Raw genomic sequence first — 26,909 nt, forward strand, 5'->3', positions numbered from 1 at the left:
CTGAGGAATCACAGGCCTGTACCTTTGAAACCAGTAATACATTATTTGTTAAGTAATTGAATTTAAATAAAAAAATGTTTTAGAAAGTAAAAAAAAAAAAAACAAACAGCAACCCATTAAGAAAAATGAGCAAAAAACATGATCAGTTATTTCTAAGAAACACAGTTAATAAATATTTTTTAAAAGATGCTAGAAAATAAGAGAACACATAAGAAAAGATAAAAGACACTTTGTTATATCCATCAAACTGGCCAAAAAATTTATTGTATCTGATTATAATAAGCCTTAGCAAAGATAATAAGCAACAAGATCATTTACTGCCCACTGGTCATAGGAGTGTAAATTAATCCAACTGCTTTAGGGAAAATATGGCATTATAAAACAAAACTGAACATGTGCATGCCATGGACTCTGGCCATGTCTCTCTCAAGGCATATAATGTAAGACCAATTTTTCCACAATTGCCCTAGAAGACATGTACAATAATGTTCTTAGCAGAATTGTTATTAGCAAAAAGTAGAAAGAAAATGTCCACCAAGAGCAGAAAAAATATATTACGGTATATTCATATAATGCCCTACTATATATAGCATGAAATGAAAAAAGTACATGACAATTCCACATATAATGTTTAGTGAAAACAAGCAGGGCAAAAGGGTACACACAGCGTAACTTTATGGAAAGTTCAAAAATGAACTGAAGGGCGCCTGAGTGGCTCAGTCGGTTAACCATCGGCCTCTGGCTTCGGTCATGATCCCAGAGTTCTGGGATCAAGTCCCATGTCAGACTCCTTGCTCAGCGGGGAGTCTGCTTCTCTGACCCTCCCCTGGCTTGTGCACTCTCTTTCTCACATTCTCTCTCATATAAATAAATGAAATTAAAAAAAATTAAACTGAAATATGTTAAGAATGTAAAGATACATATGATAAAACCATAATAAAAGGCATAATTAATACAGAACTTAGAACAGTAGTTAATGGTAAAAGGATGTGAGAGAGTGACTGGGATGGGATCAGGAAAGGCAAACCGGATGTTTCAAAGGTATCTGTAATTGTGGTAGGATCACAGATGAGACGCTGGTTTTATTGAGTTTCTATCCCAATAGATCTCAATGCAGGCTTAAATTATAATCATCTGGAGGAGCTTTGTTTTTTTTGGAGGAGCTTCTAAAACTACCAGTGCCCAAGCCCCACATCACATCAATTTAATGAGAATCCCTCAGGATGGAGTTGAGGCATGGGTATCTTTATAAAGTGCCTCCCACCCTTCCCATTTGGTGTTCTACCGAACAGCAAGGGGTGAGAACCACTGCTTCTTACCTTACTCACATTATAAGTATTTTCTGACGTGTCCTTTTATAAAGTTTCCACTAAAAATCTCACAGGATTGCAGCAGTTACTTCATTTTGTATAATATCAAATGTCACTCAGGTTTATAACAAAATCAATTACCTTTAAAACTAACATGAAATGGCCATGTCTTATGACAGCTGATCGAATAAAAATAAATTTTACAAACTTCCCTTTATTTCTCCAACTGTTTCTCAATTCACAATTATTTATTTTTTAAAGATTTATTTATATATTTGAGAGAGAGAGAGAGAGAGCATGAGTGGGAGGGGCAGAGGGAGAGAGAGAGAGGCTCAAGCTGATTCCACTCTGAGCCCAACTCGGGGCTTAATCTCATGATTCAGAGATCAAGAGCTGAGCTGAAACCAACAGCCGGACGCTTAACCAACTGTGCCACCCAGATGTCTCCTCAATTCACATTTAAAGAGCTAATAATTTTCACTTTAAAATAGTGATTTTTCACATACTTAAAATTACCAGAAAAAGCTTATTTTTTCCCAGCTAAAGAATTTTTTATAATGCTAAGTATTTCTTCCAGTTTTATTACCGCCAAATAATTTATTCAATTTTTCCCCCCTCCATGACTTATTACTTACCCTGAGCAAGTCATCTATACGACCTTCCTTCTTTTCCAGATCCTGGTTTTTATTACTTTCTAATGCTGCTAATTTCAGCATTGTAAGATCAGTCTAAATGAAAGAAAGCTATTTTATTATCTCCATTATACATATTATTGCATGCAAATATAAAACTAGTTTAGTGCTTCTAAAAACAAAGAAAATATCTGAGTTTGTGTATGTAAAAGTTATCCCAAGAAGTCTTAGTATAGTTTTAAGTTTTAACATCTTCAGAAGTTTAAGTTCTACAAGCTTACAAAGAAACATTTAAAAAACTGATTACTAAAAGTTTTAGAATATTGTTAAGTTACTCATTAAAATTCAATATAACGACTGCTTTATGCCATCAACTGCTGCTGATTTTTGGACACAGCAAAAACTTTCATGAGCTATGTATTGACTGAAAGCAATGTACTTGTAATCCTAGCCTAAAGATCATCCAAAGAAAGAAGTTTTGATGCATGTACAATAGCCTGGACATGACCTAACAGAAAAGTCTAATGGCAATAACCTGGGGTAATAAAGGTGGCTAAGCAGAAGATCTACTCTTCCAATCCCTCTGGTCTGATATAGTAAAATCCAAAAACTGTCATATGTAAAAAGTTAAAATGAAAAACTCAGTACTCAAAATTCATAAAATCAAATAAGCATACAAGATAAATAATTTTCAAATGATATCTGTAAGTGTATAGCATATAGGAATATACATAAATATAGACACACAAAATGAACTGCTTTAATGTTCACTTATGACAAAATAATAGCTTCAGGAAAACATTGATTATATGTATTTGGATGGTATGTTAAAAAAGCAGCAGTAAACAAAACCGACATGTCACACTTGTTCTGTTTATTTAATACGCGTATAACACCTACATATTTAACCTGCACGTAACAAAGGATAAGCCGAGAGTAAATTAGGTGTTTCAATTTCTTACCCCCTACAAATTGTTTTTTTTGTTTAGCAATTAGCTTTTTTGATGTATAATTTTACCTTATGACTATGTCTAAAACAAAGAGAAGACATGTTAGTTATTTGTACTAAGTTTCTTACAAGTCATACAAAAAATTTTATTTACTATTTACCTGAGTAATTTTAAAGGATAACTGCTTTGGTTGTATAATAGGGTGGTCCCCAAAAGCTAATGCAGTAGGAGAAGGGCTATTCGGTCGGACCTCAGAAAAAGATTAAAATTTTTACATTAGCAAGAAAAACATAGGCTTTTGCTCAGCAACAACTACTTAACACTTCTCAAGTTTTTATCAAGATAACAACTGAATTAAAGCATAACTGATTTTTCAAAACTTTCAATCATCATTTATTCAAAAAGCATTCATTTTTAGAGTACCCTCCCTTACATAAGGCACAGTGAAACAACCATATATTCCCTGCCCTCGAGAAGCTTACATTCTAGAACCAAAAAAATTTTTAATGCTTTCAATATGTTATATATAATGACAAAATACATTATTTCAAAACAAAAATATTAAAAACAGATGATGATGGTTCAAGAAGTAAAACTGAAAAGATTTTAATATAGAACTACTACTACCAAGGACAATAATGCACACCCATATATAGTGTAATATCAATTTACTGATGAGTTTCATGGTTTATCTAGTTACTAGTTTTAAAACACATCATTGAAAACAGATTATATCACTGTATCAATGCCATCACTATAACTCAAAATTATTGTTGAGTCTGACACTTTATTTTGTATATGGCAATATGTTGTAGCCAAAGTACAAAAGGAGTAAGACACAACTAAGTATATGTCTACAGGCAAGCACTAAAAGGGGACACTGGAAGTAAAGCCAGGGTACTTGAAAAAAATAAGAGATACTCTGATTTTTAAAAATCTTCAATTCATTTTTAAATTACTGAAAGCCAATGCTGCTTTTCTGGTTAGACATTCAACTTTCATATAATAAAAGTAAAGAAAAGATGAAATCCAATAAGCAAAACAATGCATATAAATAAAACTAGATCTTAAAACACTAGCAACAAACCAAAAAGTTGTAAAATATTTTTTAGGCCCAAGATCCTTCTCCCACGTTGAACTAAAATGATCCAGGGATAAAGGCTGCCTCCCTTTCCCTTAAGGATTCCTAGAAAGGAATTAAGCTATACTTTAGTGGTTAAGAAATTTAATTGCTAAGAGAGTTCGAAATTAGAAACCAGTAACTGAATACGGACTGATACAAGAGTATTCGTTTTAGGGGGCGCCTGGGTGGCACAGTCGTTAAGCGTCTGCCTTCAGCTCAGGGCGTGATCCCAACGTTCTGGGATCGAGCCCCACATCGGGCTCCTCCGCTGGGAGCCTGCTTCTTCCTCTCCCACTCCCCCTGCTTGTGTTCCCTCTCTCGCTGGCTGTCTCTCTCTCTGTCAAATAAATGGGTAAAATCTTTAAAAAAAAAAAAAAAAAAAGAGTATTCGTTTTAGGCCCACAGGCTCAAAAGCATTCTTTTATAGAAACATTACTTCGTGGATATAATTAATTCAGGAAATCTTTAACTTGAAGATTAACTTGAAATCTCTCACTTGAAGAAATAAAGTTCTAACAGCATCAGATCATTACAAAGAATTTAACTTACCTCATAGAATGATTTTCTAAAAAGATAAATACAAATATGTAGAAGTTCTCAATGAAAAGTTACTCAGAATACATACATACATATACATACGTTCAGCAGACAGAAGACTACCTACAAATGTAAAAACTTACAGATGAAGAAGGAGTGGAATGTGAATGTGAATTTTGAGGAGAACGGATCGCAGGAGGTATGCCTCTTACTGGACTTGAGCCATTCCCACCTTGGTACTGAGAAAAAAAAGGAAACATCACTCTTTATTAAAATAGGTTTAGCTAGACGTTACTTTTGATATGACATTAAGAATTAATTTAAATATATCTCCTTTTAAATTAAATTCGGTAGTGATTTAAATGGGTCAAGAAAAAGCAAAACTAAGGTCAGGTACAGCCGAGTCCTAAAAGACTAGAGAGAGAATACTGATCACAGGAATGTGAAAAGACTATGTTTGGTAAGGACCTTTATTTCTTGAACATTCTGACTATAATCTGTTACTGACTCAAGATAAATAAATTTCCCCCAAACAATGAACATATATTATTTTTCCTTCTAATTTTAATACAGTTCCATCATAAATGTTTGTTGAAGCGGTAGAATCCCTAACACTCCCAAATTAACATATTTACAAGTAGGTGTTAGTGAATGTAATAAACCATCTTAAAACAGAATCATCATTTTCAAGATGTTAAAAATCCAGATGTTTGTAGTATTATATAAAAAATTTTCATAGATCAAGTCCCTTCCCTTTAACAGCACAAAATCTTATAAAAATCAATCCTTTCTTTCATGCACAACATGCATTACAGCGCATGACCTAGGTGCACATGAAGAGAAGCCACCTAATGTATTCCACAGCTACCTTTCAAATTTCTCATGTTTCTCTACCAACAATAGAAGGACAAAACTATTCACCACTACTGGCTTCCTGTCATGGTATTAAGAGAAGACAAGAGATAGGGACCTCCTAGTGTATCTTCCTGTAACCTAGGGACTTCGTCTAATTTTTTTTTTTTTTAATCTACAGTGCCTAGCAGAACTTGTGGCACTTGAGGAGCACCCAAGATTTATTTATTTGAATTGATCCAACCTTTGGCAAAGCTTGTTAATTGATATTAACACTGAGGGACTGACCTTAACTAAAGAGTGCTAGGTCAACAACACTAAGACCATGGTCTGCAACAGTTTTACCGTAGATTCTGTAAATTCTTAGCAATTAAGAAAAACAATGGATGGTAAAAAAAAATTTTTTAATGCAGCCCTTCCCCTGATTGGCAAATTCTGCTCTCACACTCAAGTAAATATAAATATTTTTCAACTGAGTAGATCCTGTTTGTTGTTTTAACAATCATATTAACATTCTGTAATGTAAAAGTGGTAGCCAAAAGTATTTCTGTGTAGAAGTAACAAAATATTCTAAACTGGGTAAGAATCTAAATTTACCACTATTTATTATTTTCAGGGGCTCTTAGATTCACACTTCTATCATTTAATTTCCATCTACTGGGCTCAAATGTTGCTGTGGTGCTATCATAAAGGCTGCAATGACAGTACAAAACAGTTCTAACCTAGAGGCTATGAGACTTTAGCTGCTCTTTTTGTTCTTCTATTTATGTTTTTTTTTTTTTTAAAGATTTATTTGAGAGCAAGAAAGAGGGTGCACACTCGCACATGCGAGCACAGAGGAGAGGGAAAGAGGGAGGAGAGAATCTTAAGCCGACTCCATGCTGAGTGCAGAGCCCTACATGGGGCAGGAACTCATGACCCTGAGATCACCACCTGAGCTGAAACCAAGAGTCGGCCGCTCAACCAACTGCACCACCCAGGTGCCCCTCTTTGCTCTCCCATTTAGAATTTGACTTTAAATAGGCAACTTTACATCTCTGGTCCTCAGTTTCCTCATCTGTAATATAGAAACACCAATACCTACTGTACCTATCTCCTGGGTTGTCATAAGAAACTATGTGAAAAAGCACTCTGAAAATTATGAGGCTCCATTCCAATGTAAAAGTAAATTTTAAAGCTCCTAGGAAGACAGGACATTACTGCTCTAATCAAGTAGATAAACAAAAGTTGACCTTGTGCTTCAAAGAAATTATTTCAGCCCATAGTAAAATTATATTAAGAACTGGAGATATTTGTTAATAAACTTACTTCAAAATAGTCACTAATTTTGTGGCCACGTCCCCCAATACTTTTTCCTAAAATATAAAAGTAAAAAATTTTTACAGATTTAAAGTTAGTCATGACTATTTATCATATACTGTATCAGAAAAAAATAATGTGTCAAACTTAATTTCTCTAATACACATAAAAATCACCTGTTTAATAAAAAAGAACATGATATTTTAGCTGGTTAGTGAGGGACATTGAAAAAATTATATTAAGAGCCCTCAAAGGGTAAGATGCCAATTTCAGAAATCCAAAAATTAAATGACATTTCAAAAGAAACATGTCAATTTTTAAAGTTCCAATGACTGGAGAATCAAATAAATAAATGACATTAAAGGATCTTGTTTTTAAAGCTACATTATTCATACTGCTTAATGACTACTAATTTCATAAAAGCTAATCAATGAATAAAAAAACAGAAGTAGCAACTGCATAACTGACACACCAATTAATACCCGTAAATAATAAAAAAGCTTTGATTAACACAAAACCATACAAACTGACAATAACATGCTTTAACATTAATGTTATTTTGTTAAATGTTTTGATTTTCTAAAAAGTATTCCCAAATTAATAAGATGTTTTTTAATAGACTAGATTTTAAATATTGCTCGTATAACCATATTGATAAAGTGGTCCAAATCATTACGTATCACAGTTCTTTAATTAAAAGTTTTGCTCCAAAATGAACTCTTCATCACTTTTACAATATTAAGAAGGTGCTAAGAAATACAGTGTTAGAGATACTTTTTTGGATGAAAGGCACCCACCCTTCAATGGAACTATATAAAATACATGATTTCTTCAATACAAAGAAAAACTGACAATACCATGAAGTCAAAAGCTTTGGATGATACAAACATACACATTTATCAATTCAATAGCGACTTATATTCATTTATTCATTTATTTTATTTAACAAATATTTGAGTGGTTACTATATGCCAGGCATTACTGAGATGAACAAAGGTTACATTTAAAAGTTCAACAACCTTAAATTCTTTTGTGGAACAAGAAAAATCAAGTTAAGTACTCAGGACTATAAATGGTACCTAGAAAGTATGAACAGTTTTGTACAGATTTACTTAGAGGTCAGAAATGATTGTAAAGGTTTTACAGGCATACCTTGTTTCATTGAATTTCACTGATACTGTGGGTTTTTGTTTTTGTTTTAAACACAAATTGAAGGTTTGTGGAAACCTTGCATTGAGCAAGTCTATAGGCACCATTTTCCCAATAGATAGCATTTGTTCATTTCATGTCTCTGTGTCACATTTTAGTAATTCTCACAATATTTCACACTTTTTCATTACTATGGCAATTTGTTATCAGTGATCGCAAAACTCACTAAGAGCTCAGATGACAGCATTTTTAAGTAATATATATATATATATTTTTAAAGATTTTATTTATTTATTTGACAGAGATAGAGACAGCCAGCGAGAGAGGGAACACAAGCAGGGGGCGTGGGAGAGGAAGAAGCAGGCTCATAGCAGAGGAGCCTGATGTGGGGCTCGATCCCGTAACGCCGGGATCACGCCCTGAGCCGAAGGCAGACGCTTAACTGCTGTGCCACCCAGGCTCCCCTTAAGTAATATTTTTAAAATTAAGTTATGTATGATGTTATTTAGACATAATGCCATTGGCACACAACAGACTACAGTATAAACATACTTTTATATACACTAGAAAACTAAAAAATTCATTTGACTCTTTTACCACAATACCTGCTTTATTGTGATGGGTCTGGAACCAAACCTGCAATATTTCTAAGGTATGCCTATAAAGCCAAGGAATTTTCCTTCCGCCTATAACAACTCTCCTGCAGATTCTGAAGAAGATGCTATTCTTTAATGAAGATAGAGATGGTTTTGGTTGCCCATCCAGAAGCTATGTCCCTAGTTCTTTTTCCCTAACTGAACACAAACTTGGCTCTGTTAACATTCCCTCCCCCTACACACCACATGTAATATCAGGGAAAGCTAACTCCTATCTGGCCTCCATCCTCATTCCCCTCCCCTCCTGACCAGAAATCCATTTTTGTTCAGGTATCAATGATCCCTTCTCCACAAAGCCTACATTTCTAAAAGGAACTTTTACCCACTTTCAATTTCAGAGATGGTCCTGGTTTTTCTAAGGGTAATAGTACATCTGTTGGACATAACTGGGTACAGAATGAATGGACTCATGACTCAATTCTGGCTGACAAGATTACAGGAGAGGTTTGCTCTGGACTTGAAGAAGCTCACCTTCAAAGAAAAGGGGGGGGGGGGACAGAATGCCAACCTCTCTATAGCAAATACAAGTGTGAAAGCTCAAACAAGTAAATCCAGTCAAAATTGGCAACCATTTTAAAAACATAAGAAAAACAGGTAATTCTTGTGGATAGCAGACCACAAAGAAATAAACATAAAGAAATAAACATGGATTCTTAAAAACATAGGTTGAACCAACCAACCCAGAAGTCCCACCCTAATTTGGGACCTGCTTTTAAGTGAGTTTTTAAATCTAAAGTTAAAACTATCAGAACTAATGTAGCTTTACACTAAATAAAGCTCCAAGTCCACTACCTACAACCCAGTGCACCAAAATTGAGCTTTGAGCGGACTGAGATACAAAGTACCACACATCTACAGAAAGATGCTAGAGTGACTTAACTTCTTCCTTCCACACAGATAGTTGCTGCAAATATACTCCTTGATGCCAGTGCCACATGTAAGTACTAGTAAGCCATGGGTTCCTGGCCCTAGTCCTTAAAGCTAAAGAGTGGCTCTAAAACATGTAATCATCTGTATAAAGTCATTATATATGACTTAAGAACCAATTTATTGTATTTAATTTTGAGCAGGCAAATTAAATGACAATACTATTTTGTTGTCCATTGTAAGAGTTTTGGAGATGACTTGAAAATCATCTTCTTAACCTATATCACAAAGGGTAGGTATGCAAGAAAGAATGAAGAACAGGTATGGAAAGAAAAAGATGATGCTTTAATAAGCATCTCAATCATTTTTATACATTTTTTCTTTTTTAAATAAAAGAAATAAGCAAGCTTTCAGTACCTGCACTTTAAAGTGACATCTAAAGTTCTTATTCAAAGACAAGAAGCCATTTCAAAACTGTAATTCAGATAAAGAAAAATGAAAGGTGATAAGGTAACGTTTGCCAGGTTTGGACAGGATATTTGCCTTTCTAATGCCCAGGTAAGTAAGCAAACAAACAAAGGAAATGTCAAAAAGCCTACAAACAGTAACCATACACTACCTGTGGTACAAAAGATTTCAATTTCATATTATTATTATTTCTTATAGAAAGTACATTTATAAACTATTATTAACGCATAAATTTATAACAGCTATAGAAATGATAAAAACACAATATTATTTTTACAGTTAAGTTATTAATTGACTAAAAATCAGATTAATTATAAATACTTATTTGGCTCTGAAAGATTTTGCTTCACTTACCCTGACTACTTTCATTCTGGTTTTCTGCTTTTCTCTTTCTTCCTCTGGATGATTCCGATTGTTTCTTCTCTGGTGTCTACAGAAAGCAAGTTAACAGAATTTAAAGTTACAGTTTTTACATACATAATTATTACAGTCAGTATAAAAATTATTTTTATTTTTAAAACAAAAACTATTTTGTTCAATAGTGCTCATGCGATATAAATGTATAGTTACCTATATACAATTTAAAAGATAGAATTTCCTACTACGTAAATTTTAAATATTCAAAGTATAGAAGTCCTTGGACACATTACTTGAAATTCACATTTACAGAATTTGACCTGAGATGGATGAAAAATCTGAGAGTAAGCAACCTTATAAAGCACCCTTCAAATTCTTAACTGGATGGGCAAAAAAACAATAAAAACAAGTAAAGAAAAAAACCTTCTGTTTTTCCTATTAGTTTTCTATTATTCACACATATTTAGTCTATAAAAGTAAACTTGGATGAAAAATAAACGGAGAACTCAAACCCCAATATATATACAATCCCTACAATTATTATCTAACAATTACAGCAAACTCATAGATTATGCTCTAAATCAGGGGGCAGCAAACTACAGCCCAATGGCCAAATCTCGCTAGCCACCTGTTTTTGTAAGGCCCATTATCTAGGCGTGACTTTTACATTTTTAAATAACTGAAAAATTTAATAATTAAAAAATACTGTGATATGAAAATTTTAAGAAATTCAAATTTCAGTGTGCATAAATAAAGTTTTGTTGGAACACAGCCACACTCATTCATTTATGTACTGATATGGCTGCTTTCACACTATCACTGCAGAGTTAGTTCCCAGAGAGACTATATGGTCCACACAACCTAAAACATCTGGCCCTTTACGGAAGAAGTCTGCAGATCCCCAACCCTAGATGACTGCTTGTTCTCAAATAACCATTTTCATCAGGCTAAAATAACAAGTAATTTTTGTGGAGTCTGACAAACTGTTGTGCTTGGTTAAAAATTAAAACTAAGAGCAAAAAGCACAATGCAATGGCACAAGGCCCTCAAATTCTAGAAGCTTGGCAAGTATGTCTGGTGGCAGAACAGAGAATGTTTGAATGAATGAAACATCAAGGCAACTTAAAATAAATCTCTAAAGGCAATGCAGTCCCCAAACAAGAAAGGGAAATAATCCATATTTTGTCGTCTCTGAGTAGTCTATGATTAAACAGTATCAGTGACAACACATAACCTAACTTGTGTTGAGCATCTATGATTCCTCTTCAGTATGATCATGGGGATTTTAAGTTCTCTCACCCCAGTTTGTCAACATGATAACAGATTCAGATCAGAGAAGATGAAGTGAATGTTCTAGTGTCTGTATTCTTTAACAACAGGAGTTCTATCATCTCACATCTCACCCTCCCATTTCCTCATGCCTAGCATACAGTTATCACTTAATACATTAATATTAAATAATTTACTCAAGGTAACCAGGATTTAAATCAAATTCAGTTCTGTATTTCCAAGTCCTAAATGCTCTTTTTATCTCTATATGACATGCTACGTGCCCTATGTGAAGAACTGAATGCATCAACTACACATTTCAAAATTTTATCGTTTATAAATAGAATTATGTCCAATAACTGCCAAATGTTGTCATAACACAAAGCAGAGATCTTAAAGAAATCCACCCTAACTGGTGATCTACTCAGGAGGTACACTGATGTACTAGCAATTTAGGGTAAATAGCTCATTAGTTATCAGACTCAGACAAATAATAACCAATCTTCTCTTTTCCTCAAAATAAAAACAACACCAAATTAAAAATTCTAACCTAACATTTTTATATAGAACCCTAAAATCTATCTTAAAACAAAAGAGATTCCCAAACATATATTCACATACTTCCTTAATCTATGTTTAAAAAAAATGTAATTTAAGATCAAGAAAATACGGTTTTTCACAACAGTTTAATGTTGAACTAATTTTTAAGCATGGCAGGATCCCATGGGAATTCCATCTTAAATCCTAACTAGTTACTTTTGAATAAACAACAACAAAAAATCACACAGAATAATACAATTCTGAAAGTTACACTGGAAACATTTTCTACCTAAATAGTTCCATATCTTTTTCTAAAATACATTCCAAGGAACACTGGATCAGTTAGGTTGAGAAGCTACATTTTAAATGCAGAGGACAGCAGGATGGTTCAACTGGGGTAAACAAAGTTAGATTTATTTATCACAAAGCTTCTAAATGCTAACATTCAGTGGCTATCTCCAAAAGGGGAATGGGATGAAAAATTACAGTGTATGAAGAAATTCTTAAACTTATCTGGAATAACATTCATTAAACACTGTACTGGATATATATTTGAAGAAGATATTTAAGGTCTTTTTTTTTTAAGACCTATAGATTACTTAAGTAAAAACTTTGAGGCAAAATTTCCCTACCTGAATTTTAAATGTGATAGAATGGGAAAGTGGGACAGTCCTTCGAGTGAAATGTCATTTTGTTAAAAACAATAAACGAAAAAACCCAAATGCATAATTATTACAGTTAAAAAAAACTCAAAAAGGCAACAGGTTTACCTCCTTTAAAACCAGAGAAGAGTTTGAGGAAGGAGGGGAGAAAAAAAGGATGACAAGACTAAAATTAATTTTAAGGCTATATGACTAATGTGGGTAAAGAATTTGGAAATAGGTAATAAAAAACTGAAAAGTTAAACAAAATAAAAAACAAAAAAGGAAAACCAAGACATAAGTAAATTCCCCTAAAAGTAAACATTTCTATTACGAACAGACCATATTTTGTCCCATTCTATAAACCCTAATCTTTTTTCACCCATGTCGTAGTATTACCACCTCATTCCTCACTCTCACCCCAGGTTATTTTAGACTTGTTCTGTCAGCCCAAAATAACCATAATTTCCTAAAAACCAAGTACCATGGGTCTCTGAAGAAGCACCAATTGAGACTAAGAATCAAACTCTGGGTCCATATTTACCATAACTCTCATGTTATTTAATCCAAGACCCAAATTTTTGAGCAGTTTTTTTTTTTTTAATAGTCTCTATGCCCAACATGGAGCTCGAGTTCACGACCCCAAGGATCAAGAGTCACATGCTCTACTGTCTGAGCCAGCCAGACACCCTACTCTCGTCAATTCTAAATGTGGTAATATGGGTATAGGATTGTGGGGATTAAGCAAGAAACACACCAGAAACACAATACACCATCTGGAACAGTTATGTACTCTATAAATGTCAGCAAGCACCCAATAAATTTTCTTATCTGAATGGCTATCCTATTATTCCAAATACCTGCGTACTTTCCTATTTCAAAATTTCAATCATGTGTCACCCGTTAAATGATTAGCAGTTTCTTCCCTAACAGCTTATAAATAACTTGTAGGGCTTGCAAAATAAGCAATGTTTCCTCTTTAAGGTCCCATTCAACTCTCCTCAACCATAAGCCACAGAACCAGCAGTCTAGGCCCTAAATATTATATCACTAACCTCAGGAAAATGTGCATTAGTTTTTTTTGGTTTTAAATTTAAATCTGAACAATACCTATATTAAACAAACAAAAATTCTCAGTGAAGGTTACTGCTAACAATTCTCCTGAGTCACTCATTTCTACATGGCTTTGGGAATTTAGAACCTTGGGGATTTAGGATATGCAGAAATATACCAAATATTTAATCTCTAAATTGGCTCATCCGTGAAGAAAAATTCAGAATGCTGCTATCTGCAATTTTCAAACTGTACTCCAGAGATACCTTAGGAAAGGAGGTTGTGCCTCAAAAGACATTAAAGAAGAGGAAAAGGGAAGGAAGGAGCAGGTGGCTGAGCTAAGGCTCTAGCCTATCAAAGACACATCCTCATCCTATCACCACCTACGTGCTTGCAAACACAGCATCCCTCATTTTAACACACTGAGGTTCCATATTAGACTTACTTTGAAGAAAGAGTTCTATGGCTTAAAAGAGATTTGAAAAACCACTGATCTTGACCAGTGATTTCCTAGAGAATCCAAGGGTCATCAACCAGGCCAGCTTTGCATTTGCACAAGGCGTAAAATTTGCGCATATCGCGTATTTTACAGAATGTTTCAAGTTTATTACTCTTGCTGATGCGGTAATTTCTTTCTTTTCTTCTCTGTTTTTTTCCCTCGACTATTGCATTACAGTTGACCAGAAAATGAAGGCAAAATAAATATGGAAAGCAAAATAATATAATATAGCTTTATTTACTTTTAAAGATTTATTCATTTGAGAGAGAGAGCACAAGTTAGGGGAGGGCCAGAGGGGGAGAGAGAATCTCAAGCAGACACCACGTTGAGCATGGAGACTAACGCGGGGCTCCATCTCACGACTGTGATCATGACCTGAGTTGAGACCAAGAGTCAGATGCTCAACCAAATGCACCACCCAGGTGCCCCTGATTTGGCTTTTAAAGTAAAGGTGGAAAGAATACCGCAATTATAAAAAGTCAAAGAATTATGTCATACAATGAAACAGTGGTTAGGAGAAAATGATTAAAGGAGAGAGTGGTGCTATTCAAATCAATTTAGCTTTATAAATGCTCATTTGTAATCATACCAAAATCTCAATGATTACTCTGGCATTTAAACGTTCTAAGATATTAGTGAGAATTTACATGGTATTTTCTAGCAGTTGAAAAGTATGTTCAAAAAACAAAGACAAATCTAAAGGACTCAAGAGGTGATAGTGATATAATTAAACTAATGCTTCTATCTTATTTAGAATTTAAGCCAGTGATTATTAAATGAGGTTTTCAAATCTAATATGGGATCTTGTTTTATCTGGCTCCTTATTTTTAAAGTAAAAATAAATGTGTTTCTTCAATGCAAATAAGACAAAATATAAAAAAAACTACACTTTTAACACTGTCACAGAAGGAGAGAGAGAAATCAATATGGATTGTGCCATGATAACAGACACCCACCTCTATCAGCCTCCAAAGAGATATTTAAAATTATTGGCATATATTATAGGAAATTTTAACAGTATGTGAAGAGATACCATCACGAAAGAGGAGGGAATGGATATTAAAAGTTATTCTTTACCTCTACCTTAAGTAGAATTCATCAGCTCTGACTGGACAACAAAAAGAAAAGTCAGAGATCATCATCTCTACAAAATTACTACAGTTAATAGACACAGATATATTTAATCTTTTCCCATTAAATGAGAAAATACTTTAAAATAGAAAGAAAAGTGGGGTGCCTGGGTGGCTCAGTTGGTTAAGTGTATGCCTTCAGCTAATTTATGATCCCAGGGTCCTGGGACTAAGCCTCACGTTGGTCTCCCTGCTCAACAGGGAACCTGCTTCTCCCTCCTCCTCCTCTGCCCCTCCCCCCAAGGCTTGCAAGCCCGCTTTCGCGCTCTCTCTCACTCTCAAATAAATAAAATCTTTTAAAAAAACAGAAGGAAAAGTTACTTTTATTAAATAATATCCATAAAAAATATTCAATCTTCCATCTTGTCAGAATGTATTTTTTCCAACTGATTCATTTAGCTACAGACTAGTTTCAAAAATACAACTCACTGGCTATTTCCATGATTCATAGAGTTATTCAGGTATCAAATTTAAGGTCACTGTACTTTGAACAAATGGCATGACACATTTTTTTTGCCTGAAGCTGGCAATGCCAATGTTCAATTTTATTCCATATTTCTAGGCAAAATTTGTTGAACTATATGTAAGAAAGGAAAACGCTGGAGAAATCTGTTACTTTAATGGCACATATCAAAACAGCACTGAACTAGAAAGGAAAATCTGGAGCTTTATAAAAATAGTCAATGTAAAATAGATGTTCTATTCAAGAATATCAAATGTACAAGATACTGTTTCTCCCACCCTTTTGCTATAAAAATTTGGTTAGAATAATGCACTGTAAGAAAACTAAAATTCTATTGTAAAAATTTCCTTGCTGCTTTGCATTCAATTTACATTTAGATAAAACTATCATGAAACATGTACATCCTAATTCAAGGATTTTGAGCTGGCAGGACCTGAAATTCACAGTCTGTCTCTGCCCAAGAGTCAAAACTTTAATATGGAGAACGATTGTTATCTGGAAATGTTTGCTTGAATCTTTGACACCTAAAAGAAGATCTTTGCTAACATTGCTGATTTCAATATTTACTATAAAAAGTTCATGTATGCAACATTTTGGGATCCTATCATGAAATAAGAGCACTTCCTTGCTGTTTGAAGTAAATCCAATTAACACATCAGCAATTCTGAGTGTAGCCTATTTTCTGCTGTACTGCCTTTATTATTTAATAATATGTACTATCAAACATGGTAGAGAGCCAGTAAGACAAAGTTGGGTAACTACCCAACAAAAATGTATGCTGTCTTACTGTACCAGCTCACATCATTTTTAAAAGCCTGAAGGATTTTTACTCCCCTCACAAATAGACAATATCCACAAGCACATGAGCACCTAAAAGAACTGTTAATACTAATGCAATCTTACTCTCAATTTTTTTTTTTTAAAGATTTTATTTATTTATCCGACAGAGATAGAGACAGCCAGCGAGAGAGGGAACACAAGCAGGGGGAGTGGGAGAGGAAGAAGCAGGCTCCCAGTGGAGGAGCCTGATGTGGGGCTCGATCCCACAATGCCGGGATCACGCCCTGAGCCGAAGGCAGACGCCCAACCGCTGTGCCACCCAGGCGCCCCTTACTCTCAATTTTTAAAAGCTACCTTAACTTGCCATCCTCACAGCCTGACTTCTCAAGCGCCTATCATCTGGACCCATTTTAATTTGCATTCATGTATGTTTAAAGGAGCATACCAAGTCTTCAATATTGATGAAATGCAAATTTATTTACCATTTTCCTACAATTTACAAAGCGTAACTATTTCTTGGCATTTTCCCCTTCTCTGGCTTTCCCTTTAAGGCTTTATTTGTTGAACAGTATAAACCAAAAATGAAAATAAAGTTGGACTTTCTCTACTATTCATATGATCTTTTAAGTTTTCAAATCATACAATCAGAATAAAACAGACATATAGAGCAACTGCTGTGGGAGGAAAAAGCAAATTTTCAAGATAACTTATTCTGGAAATGTTGGCATTTTGAGAGTACTTACAATAGTAAAATTTAGAACAGTGATTTCACAACTTTTCTCCCGGTGTGACACTCATGATGGAATAAAACATACTCCTGTATAATATCCCTATAGACATTTCCCTGAACATGAATCCCTAGATCCTTAAAACAATTTACTTCTTTGGGACAGACACTTTTAGGTGTAAATGTTGTGTCACAGAATATGCACACTAAAAATTTTAAACGTATTGCCAAAGTACATTTTCAAAGGCAGTATCAATCTACACTTTCACTGTGAGAATGCCCACCAACCTTTAAATATCTGTCTACCTGATGTGTTTAAAAAAAAAAAAAGTGGTATCCCATTGTTATTCTCTATAGCAATACATTTATAACCCCAAAAAAGTGAGTTGTTTTTTAAAAGAAATTGTTCTATCGTTCAAATATTAGCACGGATTTTCAATGTTACAATACATCATAATCACTTACAAAGCTTTTATTTAAAGCTCATGCTGAAGTCTCCATTCCAAATTTAACCATCTCTGGAGAGAGACCAAAGGAATCCTTACTTTTAAAGAGCTCCAGGGACGCCTGGGTGGTGCAGTCAGTTAAGCGTCCAACTCTTGGTTTAGGCGCAGGTTGTGATCTCAGGGTCATGAGATGGAGCCCCATGTCAGGCTCCACGCTCAGCTCAGAGTCTGCTTAAGACTCTCTCTTCCCTCCCAAATAAATAAATAAATAAATAAATAAATAAATAAATAAATCTCATTTAAAAAAAAAAAAAAAGAGCCCAAAAGTGATGCCAGTGTATTAGCAGTAGGTAACCTATATATACAATAAGAAGTCCTGCATATTCCACATTGGAAATTGTCTAAAATTAAGAAATTATTCTTGGGGCACCTAGGTGGCTCAGTCAGTTAAGAATCTGACTCCTGATTTCGGCTCAGGTCATGATCTCATGGGTTGTGAGATAAGAGCCCAATGCTGGGCTCCGAGCTCAGCAGGAGTCTGTGGCAGAGTCTCTCCCTTTGCCCCTCCCCCCATCCACACACAAGCCCTTGGGCACTCTCTCCGTCTCTCAAATAAATAAATCTTAAAAAAAAAAGAAAAGAAATTATTCTTAATATAATCTTCTATTAAAAATTAAAGACCTAAATTGTGGCATACAGCAGAAAACTCATTAGGATATAAGAAGTCTAATGAGTTGTCATGGTTACTCAGTTATTTTAGAAAATGAGAATTAATCATACTACTATGTTCTGCTGACATAAAAATACATCTAATATTTTTAAAACTCTACTATAGTATAACATACTGAAGCCAAATTTCTCAGTAATATCAGCTTGTGCTGACTGCCCTTAAAATCCAGACTAAAAGCCGCATTTATCAGATAAAATATTTGTGAAATGCTGTTAGTCCAGGCATATCTTGGGATTGGCAAATTTGATGTTACTATAAATCATCTTAAATATAAATATTTCCAAAAAAGAATACCATTTGTTTTTCAAAAGACTAGCTAGGATCATTTAACTCATGAGTTACACACTATCGTAGTTATACAGAGAGAGCAGAGTGTAGACACAGTAGTTGAGAGCATCACTTTGAAACAAAACAGATACTTTGGAATTAGAATTTTGACTGTTAACTTACTATCCATAGGCAAATTAATTAACCTCTCCAGGCTTCTGTTTCCATACTTAGGAGCTGCGAAACTTAGAAGAGCTGTAATCTACCCTCCTACATTGTTGGTGGGAATGCAAGTTGGTACAGCCACTCTGGAAAACAGTGTGGAGGTCCCTTAAAAAGTTAAAAATTGAGCTACCCTATGACCCAGCCATTGCACTACTGGGTATTTACCCCAAAGATACAGACGTAGTGAAGAGAAGGGCCATATGCACCCCAATGTTCATAGCAGCAATGTCCACAATAGCTAAATTGTGGAAGGAGCCGAGATGCCCTGCAACAGATGACTGGATTAAGAAGTTGTGGTCCATATATACGATGGAATATTACTCAGCTATCAGAAAGAACGAGTTCTCAACATTTGCTACAACATGGACAGCACTGGAGGAGATAATGCTAAGTGAAATAAGTCAAGCAGAGAAAGACAACTATCATATGATTTCTCTCATCTATGGAACATAAGAACTAGGATGATCGGTAGGGGAAGAAAGGGATAAAGAAATGGGGGGTAATCAGAAGGGGGAATGAAACATGAGAGACTATGGACTATGAGAAACAAACTGAGGACTTCAGAGGGGAGGGGGGTGGGGGAATGGGATAGACCGGTGATGGGTAGTAAGGAGGGCACGTATTGCATGGTGCACTGGGTGTTATACGCAACTAATGAGTCATCGAGCCTTACATCGGAAACCGGGGATGTACTGTATGGTGACTAACATAATATAATAAAAAATCATTAAAAAAAAAAAAAAAGAAGAGCTGTAATCTAGCTCCATAGGCAACATGCTCAAACTATTCTCTCTCCTTCGTTAATGGGGTGGTTCTCAACCAGAGGATATTTGGCAATACCTGGAAATACTTTTGGTTGTCACAAGTGAGGGAGGGGCAGTTGGGGGGGGGGAGCGTGCTACAAATACCTAATGTGTTAGGCAGAGATGCTGCTAAACATACTACACTCACAAGACAACCCCACTCCACCTCAAGAACTATCTAACCCCAAATGTCAATAAGGTTAAGGTTAAGGAAACTTGCTTTGATGAATATGCAAGAATCCTTTGTGGTTGTTGACACAAAACTACCTGTATAGTATGCTACAAAGATGTGATGTTAGATTTATTCATTCAACAAATATTTACTGAGCATACAATATGGTCAAGCACTATACCAGGTTCCACTTTTAAAGTATCTTAGAATGACTTGGCGTTTTTCTCTTGCAATCTTATTTTCATCAATCAGCTTAGAACGTTCTTGTTCTAAAACCAACCAACCACTGACACTAAAATGCACTTGTATAAAGGGAAACATTTAACAGCTATTATTTGCCGGCTATGGGTTACAAAACATTATTTCAAGATTTCATGATTTATAAGAAAGCGAAAGATTATCTACACAGAGTATATCAGAACTTCCAAGCAGGAAGTTCTTTTTACTTTGAAAAAGCCTCCCAGTTGACTCTGACACACATATTCCTCCACCTTTATGGAAAGAGGGGCAAAGAGCCAGTATCAGACCCACATTTGATTCCCAGTTCACTTTTCCTTCTAGGAGACTAAGGACATATATATTCAACCAAGACAGACCGAGACTAAGGACATATATATTCAACCAAGACAGACCGAGACTAAGGACATATATATTCAACCAAGACAGACCCACTTCCTTTGCTGCGAACCCTATCATATAGCATATGTTAGGGTAAGACACTCTAACTTTTAGATGAATATAGCTCCTATAAGAGCATGTCCTTTAATGTATAGTGGTAGAATTAAATAAATAGAGTTTTCTCTTTTTAAATAAAAGGAAATTTTACAGAGTAATTCCAGGTATTTCACAGGAACTTTTAAAGCTTATAATTTAGAAGTATGATTATTATGTGGGAGAGGAAAAAAACAAACTTAACTCCTCTACTAAGAAAATATCTTTATTACTGTTATAAAATACACCATTTTGCATGCACACAGATTACTCTCCTTCAAGAGGACATTGTTTTTACCTATGTTTTATATTATATACAGCAACACTGTTATATACAATGTCTCAGTAAAACAATTAACATAGTAATAGTAAGATTTTTGGTTTGGCCCACCTAACACAGTAAGAAGTAATGAGAAAATACTACCAACACGAAGATAAGAAAAAGATGGAGGAACCCATCAAGTAGAATACTACCAAAATCCTTATCAGGCTAAAACATTCTAGAAAATAATGCAGGCAGCAGGATAAAAGAGTATTTCTTAAAACTGATGAGGGCACTAGATATCTAACAATCTTGAGGAGCTGAACAGATTTAAACAGAATAAAGTCAAAAACAAGGTAATTCACCTAGGGGAGGAATAGGCATGAAAATGTAACTTTCAGGGATACTTAACTACACATCACTAAATTCATTTTTCAAGTTTTCATCTTTCTTATGGGGTATTCAGACTAAGACATTAAAAAAAAAGCTCTCTCTGGGTTATAACAAATACATATAGACAACTAAAACCTTAAAGACTTTTTAAAAAAAATCTATCTAAAACCTAAAATTTAAGGTCAGTATTACCTCTATTTTCAAATAGAATCAAATTTCCAGTCAATCTTGGATACCTAAGTATGCACTGAGCAAACATTTAAGCCAAACATTATTAAGAGGTCAAAAAGTAAATATAAAAAGTAGAAATGGGTATGAGTAGAAACGAGTTAAAAACAGGAAATACTCTTACCACTCTCCTAATTCAGCAAATTTACTAATATCAGAAGATAACCCATTTAAATCAATTTATACATGTGTATGTGTAATTTTTAAACACCCTTTTCAACAAAGGAGATTTTATGTTAAAAATAACCTATTAAAGAACTCTATAAACAAATATCACTAATTCTAGAAAGGGAAATAATGCCCTTCTAAAGTCAGGTTCAACCTAGTTTTAGGTCTAATTCCCTGGTGTTCTTAATTTCTACTTCCTCCAAAATATGAAAATAAGAAACCACACATAACATGGTCCTTTGAAAATTCTTCTAAAAAAAGAACAAAGTATTAATGCTTCAAACTATCTTTAATAACATCACTTCAACTCAAATGAGAAAAAAAAATCTCATTTAGGTTTCAAGATCACTTCTAGAAACTTAATTCAAATGACAAAGCTAATCAGAACTTTCACAAAATGACCTTCATTAATCAACATTAGAGGTAAATTAAGATAATCAAAGCACCATATCATATTTTTCTCTCATTACGATCATTACAATTCTGAAAATGGATCTAAATTTAAGTGTCGATGTACAACTATCCTAGCTTCCATGTATCTATAATTAAAATCCTTAGTCCTCAAATCTCAGAAATCAAATATACTTGGACCAAAAATAAACAGTAATTCAATGCTAGTGGACAAAGGGTTAAAGAAGTGGTAATTAATTACTCAAAAGGAAGGGGGTAAAAACTGGCTCTAGAAAGAGAAATAAATTCTCTTAATATGTTCAACACTGGGGTGCCTGGGTGGCTCAGTCAGTTAAGCGTCTCAGGGTCCTGGGATTGAGGCCAGCGTTGGTCTCCCTGCTCACCAGGAGTCTGCTTTTCCCTGTCCCTCTGCCACTCACCCTGCTTGTGGTCTCTCTCTCTCAAATAAATAAGATCTTAAAATTAAAAAAAATAAAAAAATAAAAAAATATAAAAATATAAAATGTTCAACATCAATGATTCAGGTTACATAGAAGAATTATAAAAGATGAATATTAAAGATTAAATTGAGGCAAAAATAACTTGATGTGTGTTTGCTTTACCAACATTATTATGTAAGATGTTGTATGTAAGCACACAGGTACAAATAACTGTGTTTCTCCAACATTATTAAAGATGATATAATTCAATCATATTTATATTCAGTCACAAATATTTCAACCTTAGTATGAAATAAAATAAGACAGAGTAAGATAAAATACATTCTAGGACATCCAAAAGGAGAGGTGGAGGAGAGTTATGGTATTACTGTTCATTATAAGTTCCAAATGCGCTATAAGAAAATTTATCTTAGCATCTTGAGGTAAGGATGAGTGGGGACGGTAAATGCAAAGAATTTAGAGAAAGCAGAGAAGGTCTTTGTGCTTAGTTAGAGATGGGTCCTTGAAGAAGAACTGCAAATACGCGAATCAGGCAGATTTTAACTTTTAACCTGGAAAACACTGATACCCAAGAAATATGGGCTCCTTCTCTTATCCTCATAAAATAATCTGGACTTTTAGCCAGCAGACAACACGCACAGATCTTGTTTCCAACTCCTTCAGGCATTCTAAAACATTTAAAATAAGATGAATGGCCATCTCCCTTCATCCCCTGCAAACTCTCTTTCTGGTCCCTCCTATAAAATTTTTATTTTGGGAGTTTTGTAAAGGAGACAATATTCCTTAAAAAAATGATCTTCCCAACTCAGGTTCATTCCCTTCAGTTCTATCCTCTACACTACAAACTGGGGGAGCATCTTCATCTCTACTTTGCCTTTTGTTTCTCCTGTTTAAATGACTCTCCATTATCTAGACAACAAGTCCAAATTCCTTACTATGAAGCACAAGGGCTTTCAAACCCTGACTCCTACCTATCTTTCACCACTCTTGCATAGCCTACTTATACCAGAAGCCTTCAAACCAGTTGGCAGCTTGGTATGTTTTTTAAGCTTCTCAGGTGATCTAAAAGTGCAGTTAGGGTTAAGAATCACTGCCTCATGTCTACACAAAACTACCTGCTATGCTTCCATGCAAAAGCAAAAGCGTATCCTAGTCTTTCTGCCTGCCTTCTCCTCAAACTTTGCCTTTGTCTTCTGGGATGAATTCATAGCCTAAGAACTCAACTATCATCTCCACTTTAAAGGAAGACTTCACTTTTCTCCCCTCTTCTCCTTGGCAGGTAGATAGAATTAGGGGTTTCTTGCTCTTTGCTCCCATTGTACCTTGTGCTTACATCTGTTATAGCATGGTCTGCACAGTTTATGAAGCAGTTCGTTTGTCCTACTAGACAATGATCTCAACAATGATCTCATTCATGTGAAGGTAGGGATTGTATTGTATACATTTGTTATATTCTCTGTGCTTGGGCACAGAGGCTAGAAGATAACACATATGTAATAAATGCTTACCGAAAATACAGCAAATTTTTGGAATGTACTGAATACACCTAGAATGATGTAAAATCAAGCAAAAACAAGACCGACACCTTCCTACCAACTAGGCAATTTCACTAACAAAGGAAAAAACCTTTCTGTTCTACAATTCTACATTTAGAAATAAAAGGCAAATCCATGTAAGAAGTAATTCATACACAAACTGAAATGAAAAATTTCAGTCGAAGTAGATTCATTGTTGAAGTAGATTCAAATGAGTTGAATATCAGATGGTTTTCAGTTTTAAAAGTAAAAGGCTAGAAAACAGAGGGGTTCTGGGTGTAAGAGTACTGGGTGGGAGGAAAATGCCCAACTGAAGAAACAAAAGTGCAAGATATGCATATTGTTTATATTAAAATGTGGAAATAAATACCAGGAAGAAGAGCTGAAAGAATCAAGAGTGAGGTGGGGTAGAGGTGGGTGGCAGAGAACTGTTATATATATTTTTTTAAATAAACCTTCAGTACTATTTTTCATAAAAACAAAAACTATTATTTGAGAAAATGTAATGGATCAGGGGATGGAGTACCAAAAGAATAAAATGACATCAGAAGACAATGAAATACTACATAAACTTTACACTGGTGTACCAGGAAAAAAAAAGTAGTACTTCCACCCTACAACTGTTTACACCCAACAACTTTGCAATAATCTACAAATATTTGAATTTTGAGGTGTGTAAAATTTCACCTCAAGGAAATTTGTTAAAGTATCTAGTATAGAAATAAAACCTAGAAATCACTTTCCAGATAAGTAGCTTCTTAAATGGTAAGACAAAAAATTGCTTCTTCAAATCTTAAAGAAAATGTGTAAGCTATAGTTATTTCCAAAATACTGTGCCACTTAACAATTTGTAAAAATTCCTGATACTGAAATAGACCAGCAAAAGCCCCCAAATTTTTAAGATTTTCTACTGCTGCCTCAAATGTCAAAAGTTCCATACAAATTAAGCTAAGTATATACAATGGTTAACCAAATTGTACTTCACTATAAATTACGGTATGGTCTTAAAAAAAATTTTTTTTAACTAAAAATATAGTCAAAAGTGATTCTTGGAATTCTTTAAAGGGAAGTGGTACTTTCTTATAGACTGATTCCTTTGAAAAAATTAAATACTGCATCTATAGCTTATATTGGGAGCACGGGAACCTCTAAAGAACATAGAAATACATAACTGTTATAATCTAACTTTTACTAGGTTTTGCTATAAAAAAATCTATCAAAAACATCAGATTTGGTGAAGAGAAAAGGGAAATATCTAAAATTATTTTACTGCCCTTCATAACATAACAGCCTATGAAAGGAAGGGCATGTGAAATTATTAAATAGACCAAAATCTGGAAATATCAAGAAATGTTCCAAAGTCCAGGAGATATAAAGTGAAAACATTCTTGATATAGTTTCTGAAAAGCTGTACTTTGACTAAATCTAAACCTACAATTTTTAAGGCCTTAATGTAAGTATGCTAATTTGAAAAAAACACTAAACTGTGATAATCTGGTACTACAGGGGCTACTAACGCTTACCTCAAGGGAACCTACTGCAGATAAAGTCCCGTCACTTGCACAGTCCTTTCAGCTGCCTGCCAGTTGTCTCTGTGGAAGGGAAAGCCTGATGAGTGAAAACCCTATGCCACACTCCTTTGGAGTGTCAGGGTGCCTGCACAGTACTGCACAAAACTGTCTACCTGGAGATTCCTAGATGTTTTCAGTAACACAGGACTTAAAAGAATGCCACCTCTGATATTCTCTTTTCACTGAACACCAAAACCAAAGGGCTAAGAGTTACTGAATACTAACGACCTGTTGGTGTTATCGAGGGAACATATCCATACTAACCCAAGTAGAAAAAAAGACCAAAATGAATCAAAGAGAAATAAGTTAACATCGAAGGGAAAACACACACACACAGGCACACACACACACACACACACACACACACACGCATGCATTGAAAAGTAACAGAACGCTATAATCTGAGCAGAGGAAATATTACAGGTTGTAGCCACAAAAAGTCATGTTGCAGCATCAAGTGAATGCTAAAACCCAAAGAACTTCCTGTGTACAAACTTCAAACAGATGCCATCAAGTGTATCATGCTCAATGTTAACTATACTATGGATCCAATACCTACTTATAAAATTCCATGTATGTTCTTAGTGGGGTCAGTAAGTGGATAAGAGAGGAGAGGATTTTCCAGATATTTTTATATATGAAAAATGAAAACCAACAGCATGAAATTCAACAAGAAATTTCAAAAAGAAAAAAAATGTATATCTATATCTCAGGAAGTAAACAAACCCTTACTCAGAACCAAATTAAGAGGGAAGTGTAATAAAAAAAATAGAAAACTGTAGAACACAGTTCAAATTGAAAACCACTTTCATCTACTAGAATTATAAATGTCTAGTAACTGTCTTCCATTAAGAACATCTATACCACTAATGTACAAGTTCAGCTACATAACCAAAGAACCTATATTTTCTTTCTAATGCCAAATAGTTTTCAGTCTGAATACTGTGCTTCATAAGGCAGAACAAAATGTTCCTACCAGAAACTTTAGCATTAACCTTTAGCACAAGGATTGCTTGGGGTGGGGGGGAGGGGCTATTAAAAGAAAAAAGGTGATTCCAGCTTTTACTTTAATAGCACCATATTTAAGATGAAGTTACTTACCTCAGATTCTTTGTCACTTAAAGATCCCAAGCTTCCAAAACTGTGATTAGAACTTTCATTATTTGTTGAGGCCTGTTAAAAATTTTTAAAAAGGGAAAAATTAGGAGCAATTTTAAATGAAACATACTACAAGGCAAATAATCT

At 34.5% G+C, this 26,909-nt stretch overlaps 1 protein-coding gene across 1 annotated transcript in view; it reads right to left on the reverse strand.

Annotated features, from left to right (window-relative positions):
* TLK1 (tousled like kinase 1) overlaps positions 1-26,909 on the reverse strand; it is a 138,305-nt gene that overhangs the window by 51,027 nt on the left and 60,369 nt on the right. The window contains exons 3-8 of the mRNA XM_045779995.2: positions 26,766-26,837; positions 10,198-10,273; positions 6,713-6,759; positions 4,696-4,791; positions 3,053-3,142; positions 1,946-2,038 (exon numbers count right to left, since the gene is read on the reverse strand). Coding sequence (XP_045635951.1) covers positions 1,946-2,038; positions 3,053-3,142; positions 4,696-4,791; positions 6,713-6,759; positions 10,198-10,273; positions 26,766-26,837 — 474 coding nt within the window. The remainder of the gene's footprint in view (positions 1-1,945; positions 2,039-3,052; positions 3,143-4,695; positions 4,792-6,712; positions 6,760-10,197; positions 10,274-26,765; positions 26,838-26,909) is intronic.

The sequence above is a fragment of the Ursus americanus genome, chromosome 1 (assembly GCF_024610735.1).
Source record: "Ursus americanus isolate L20-20 chromosome 1, mUrsAme1.1.p, whole genome shotgun sequence".
In the NCBI taxonomy this organism is placed as follows: Eukaryota; Metazoa; Chordata; class Mammalia; order Carnivora; family Ursidae; genus Ursus; species Ursus americanus.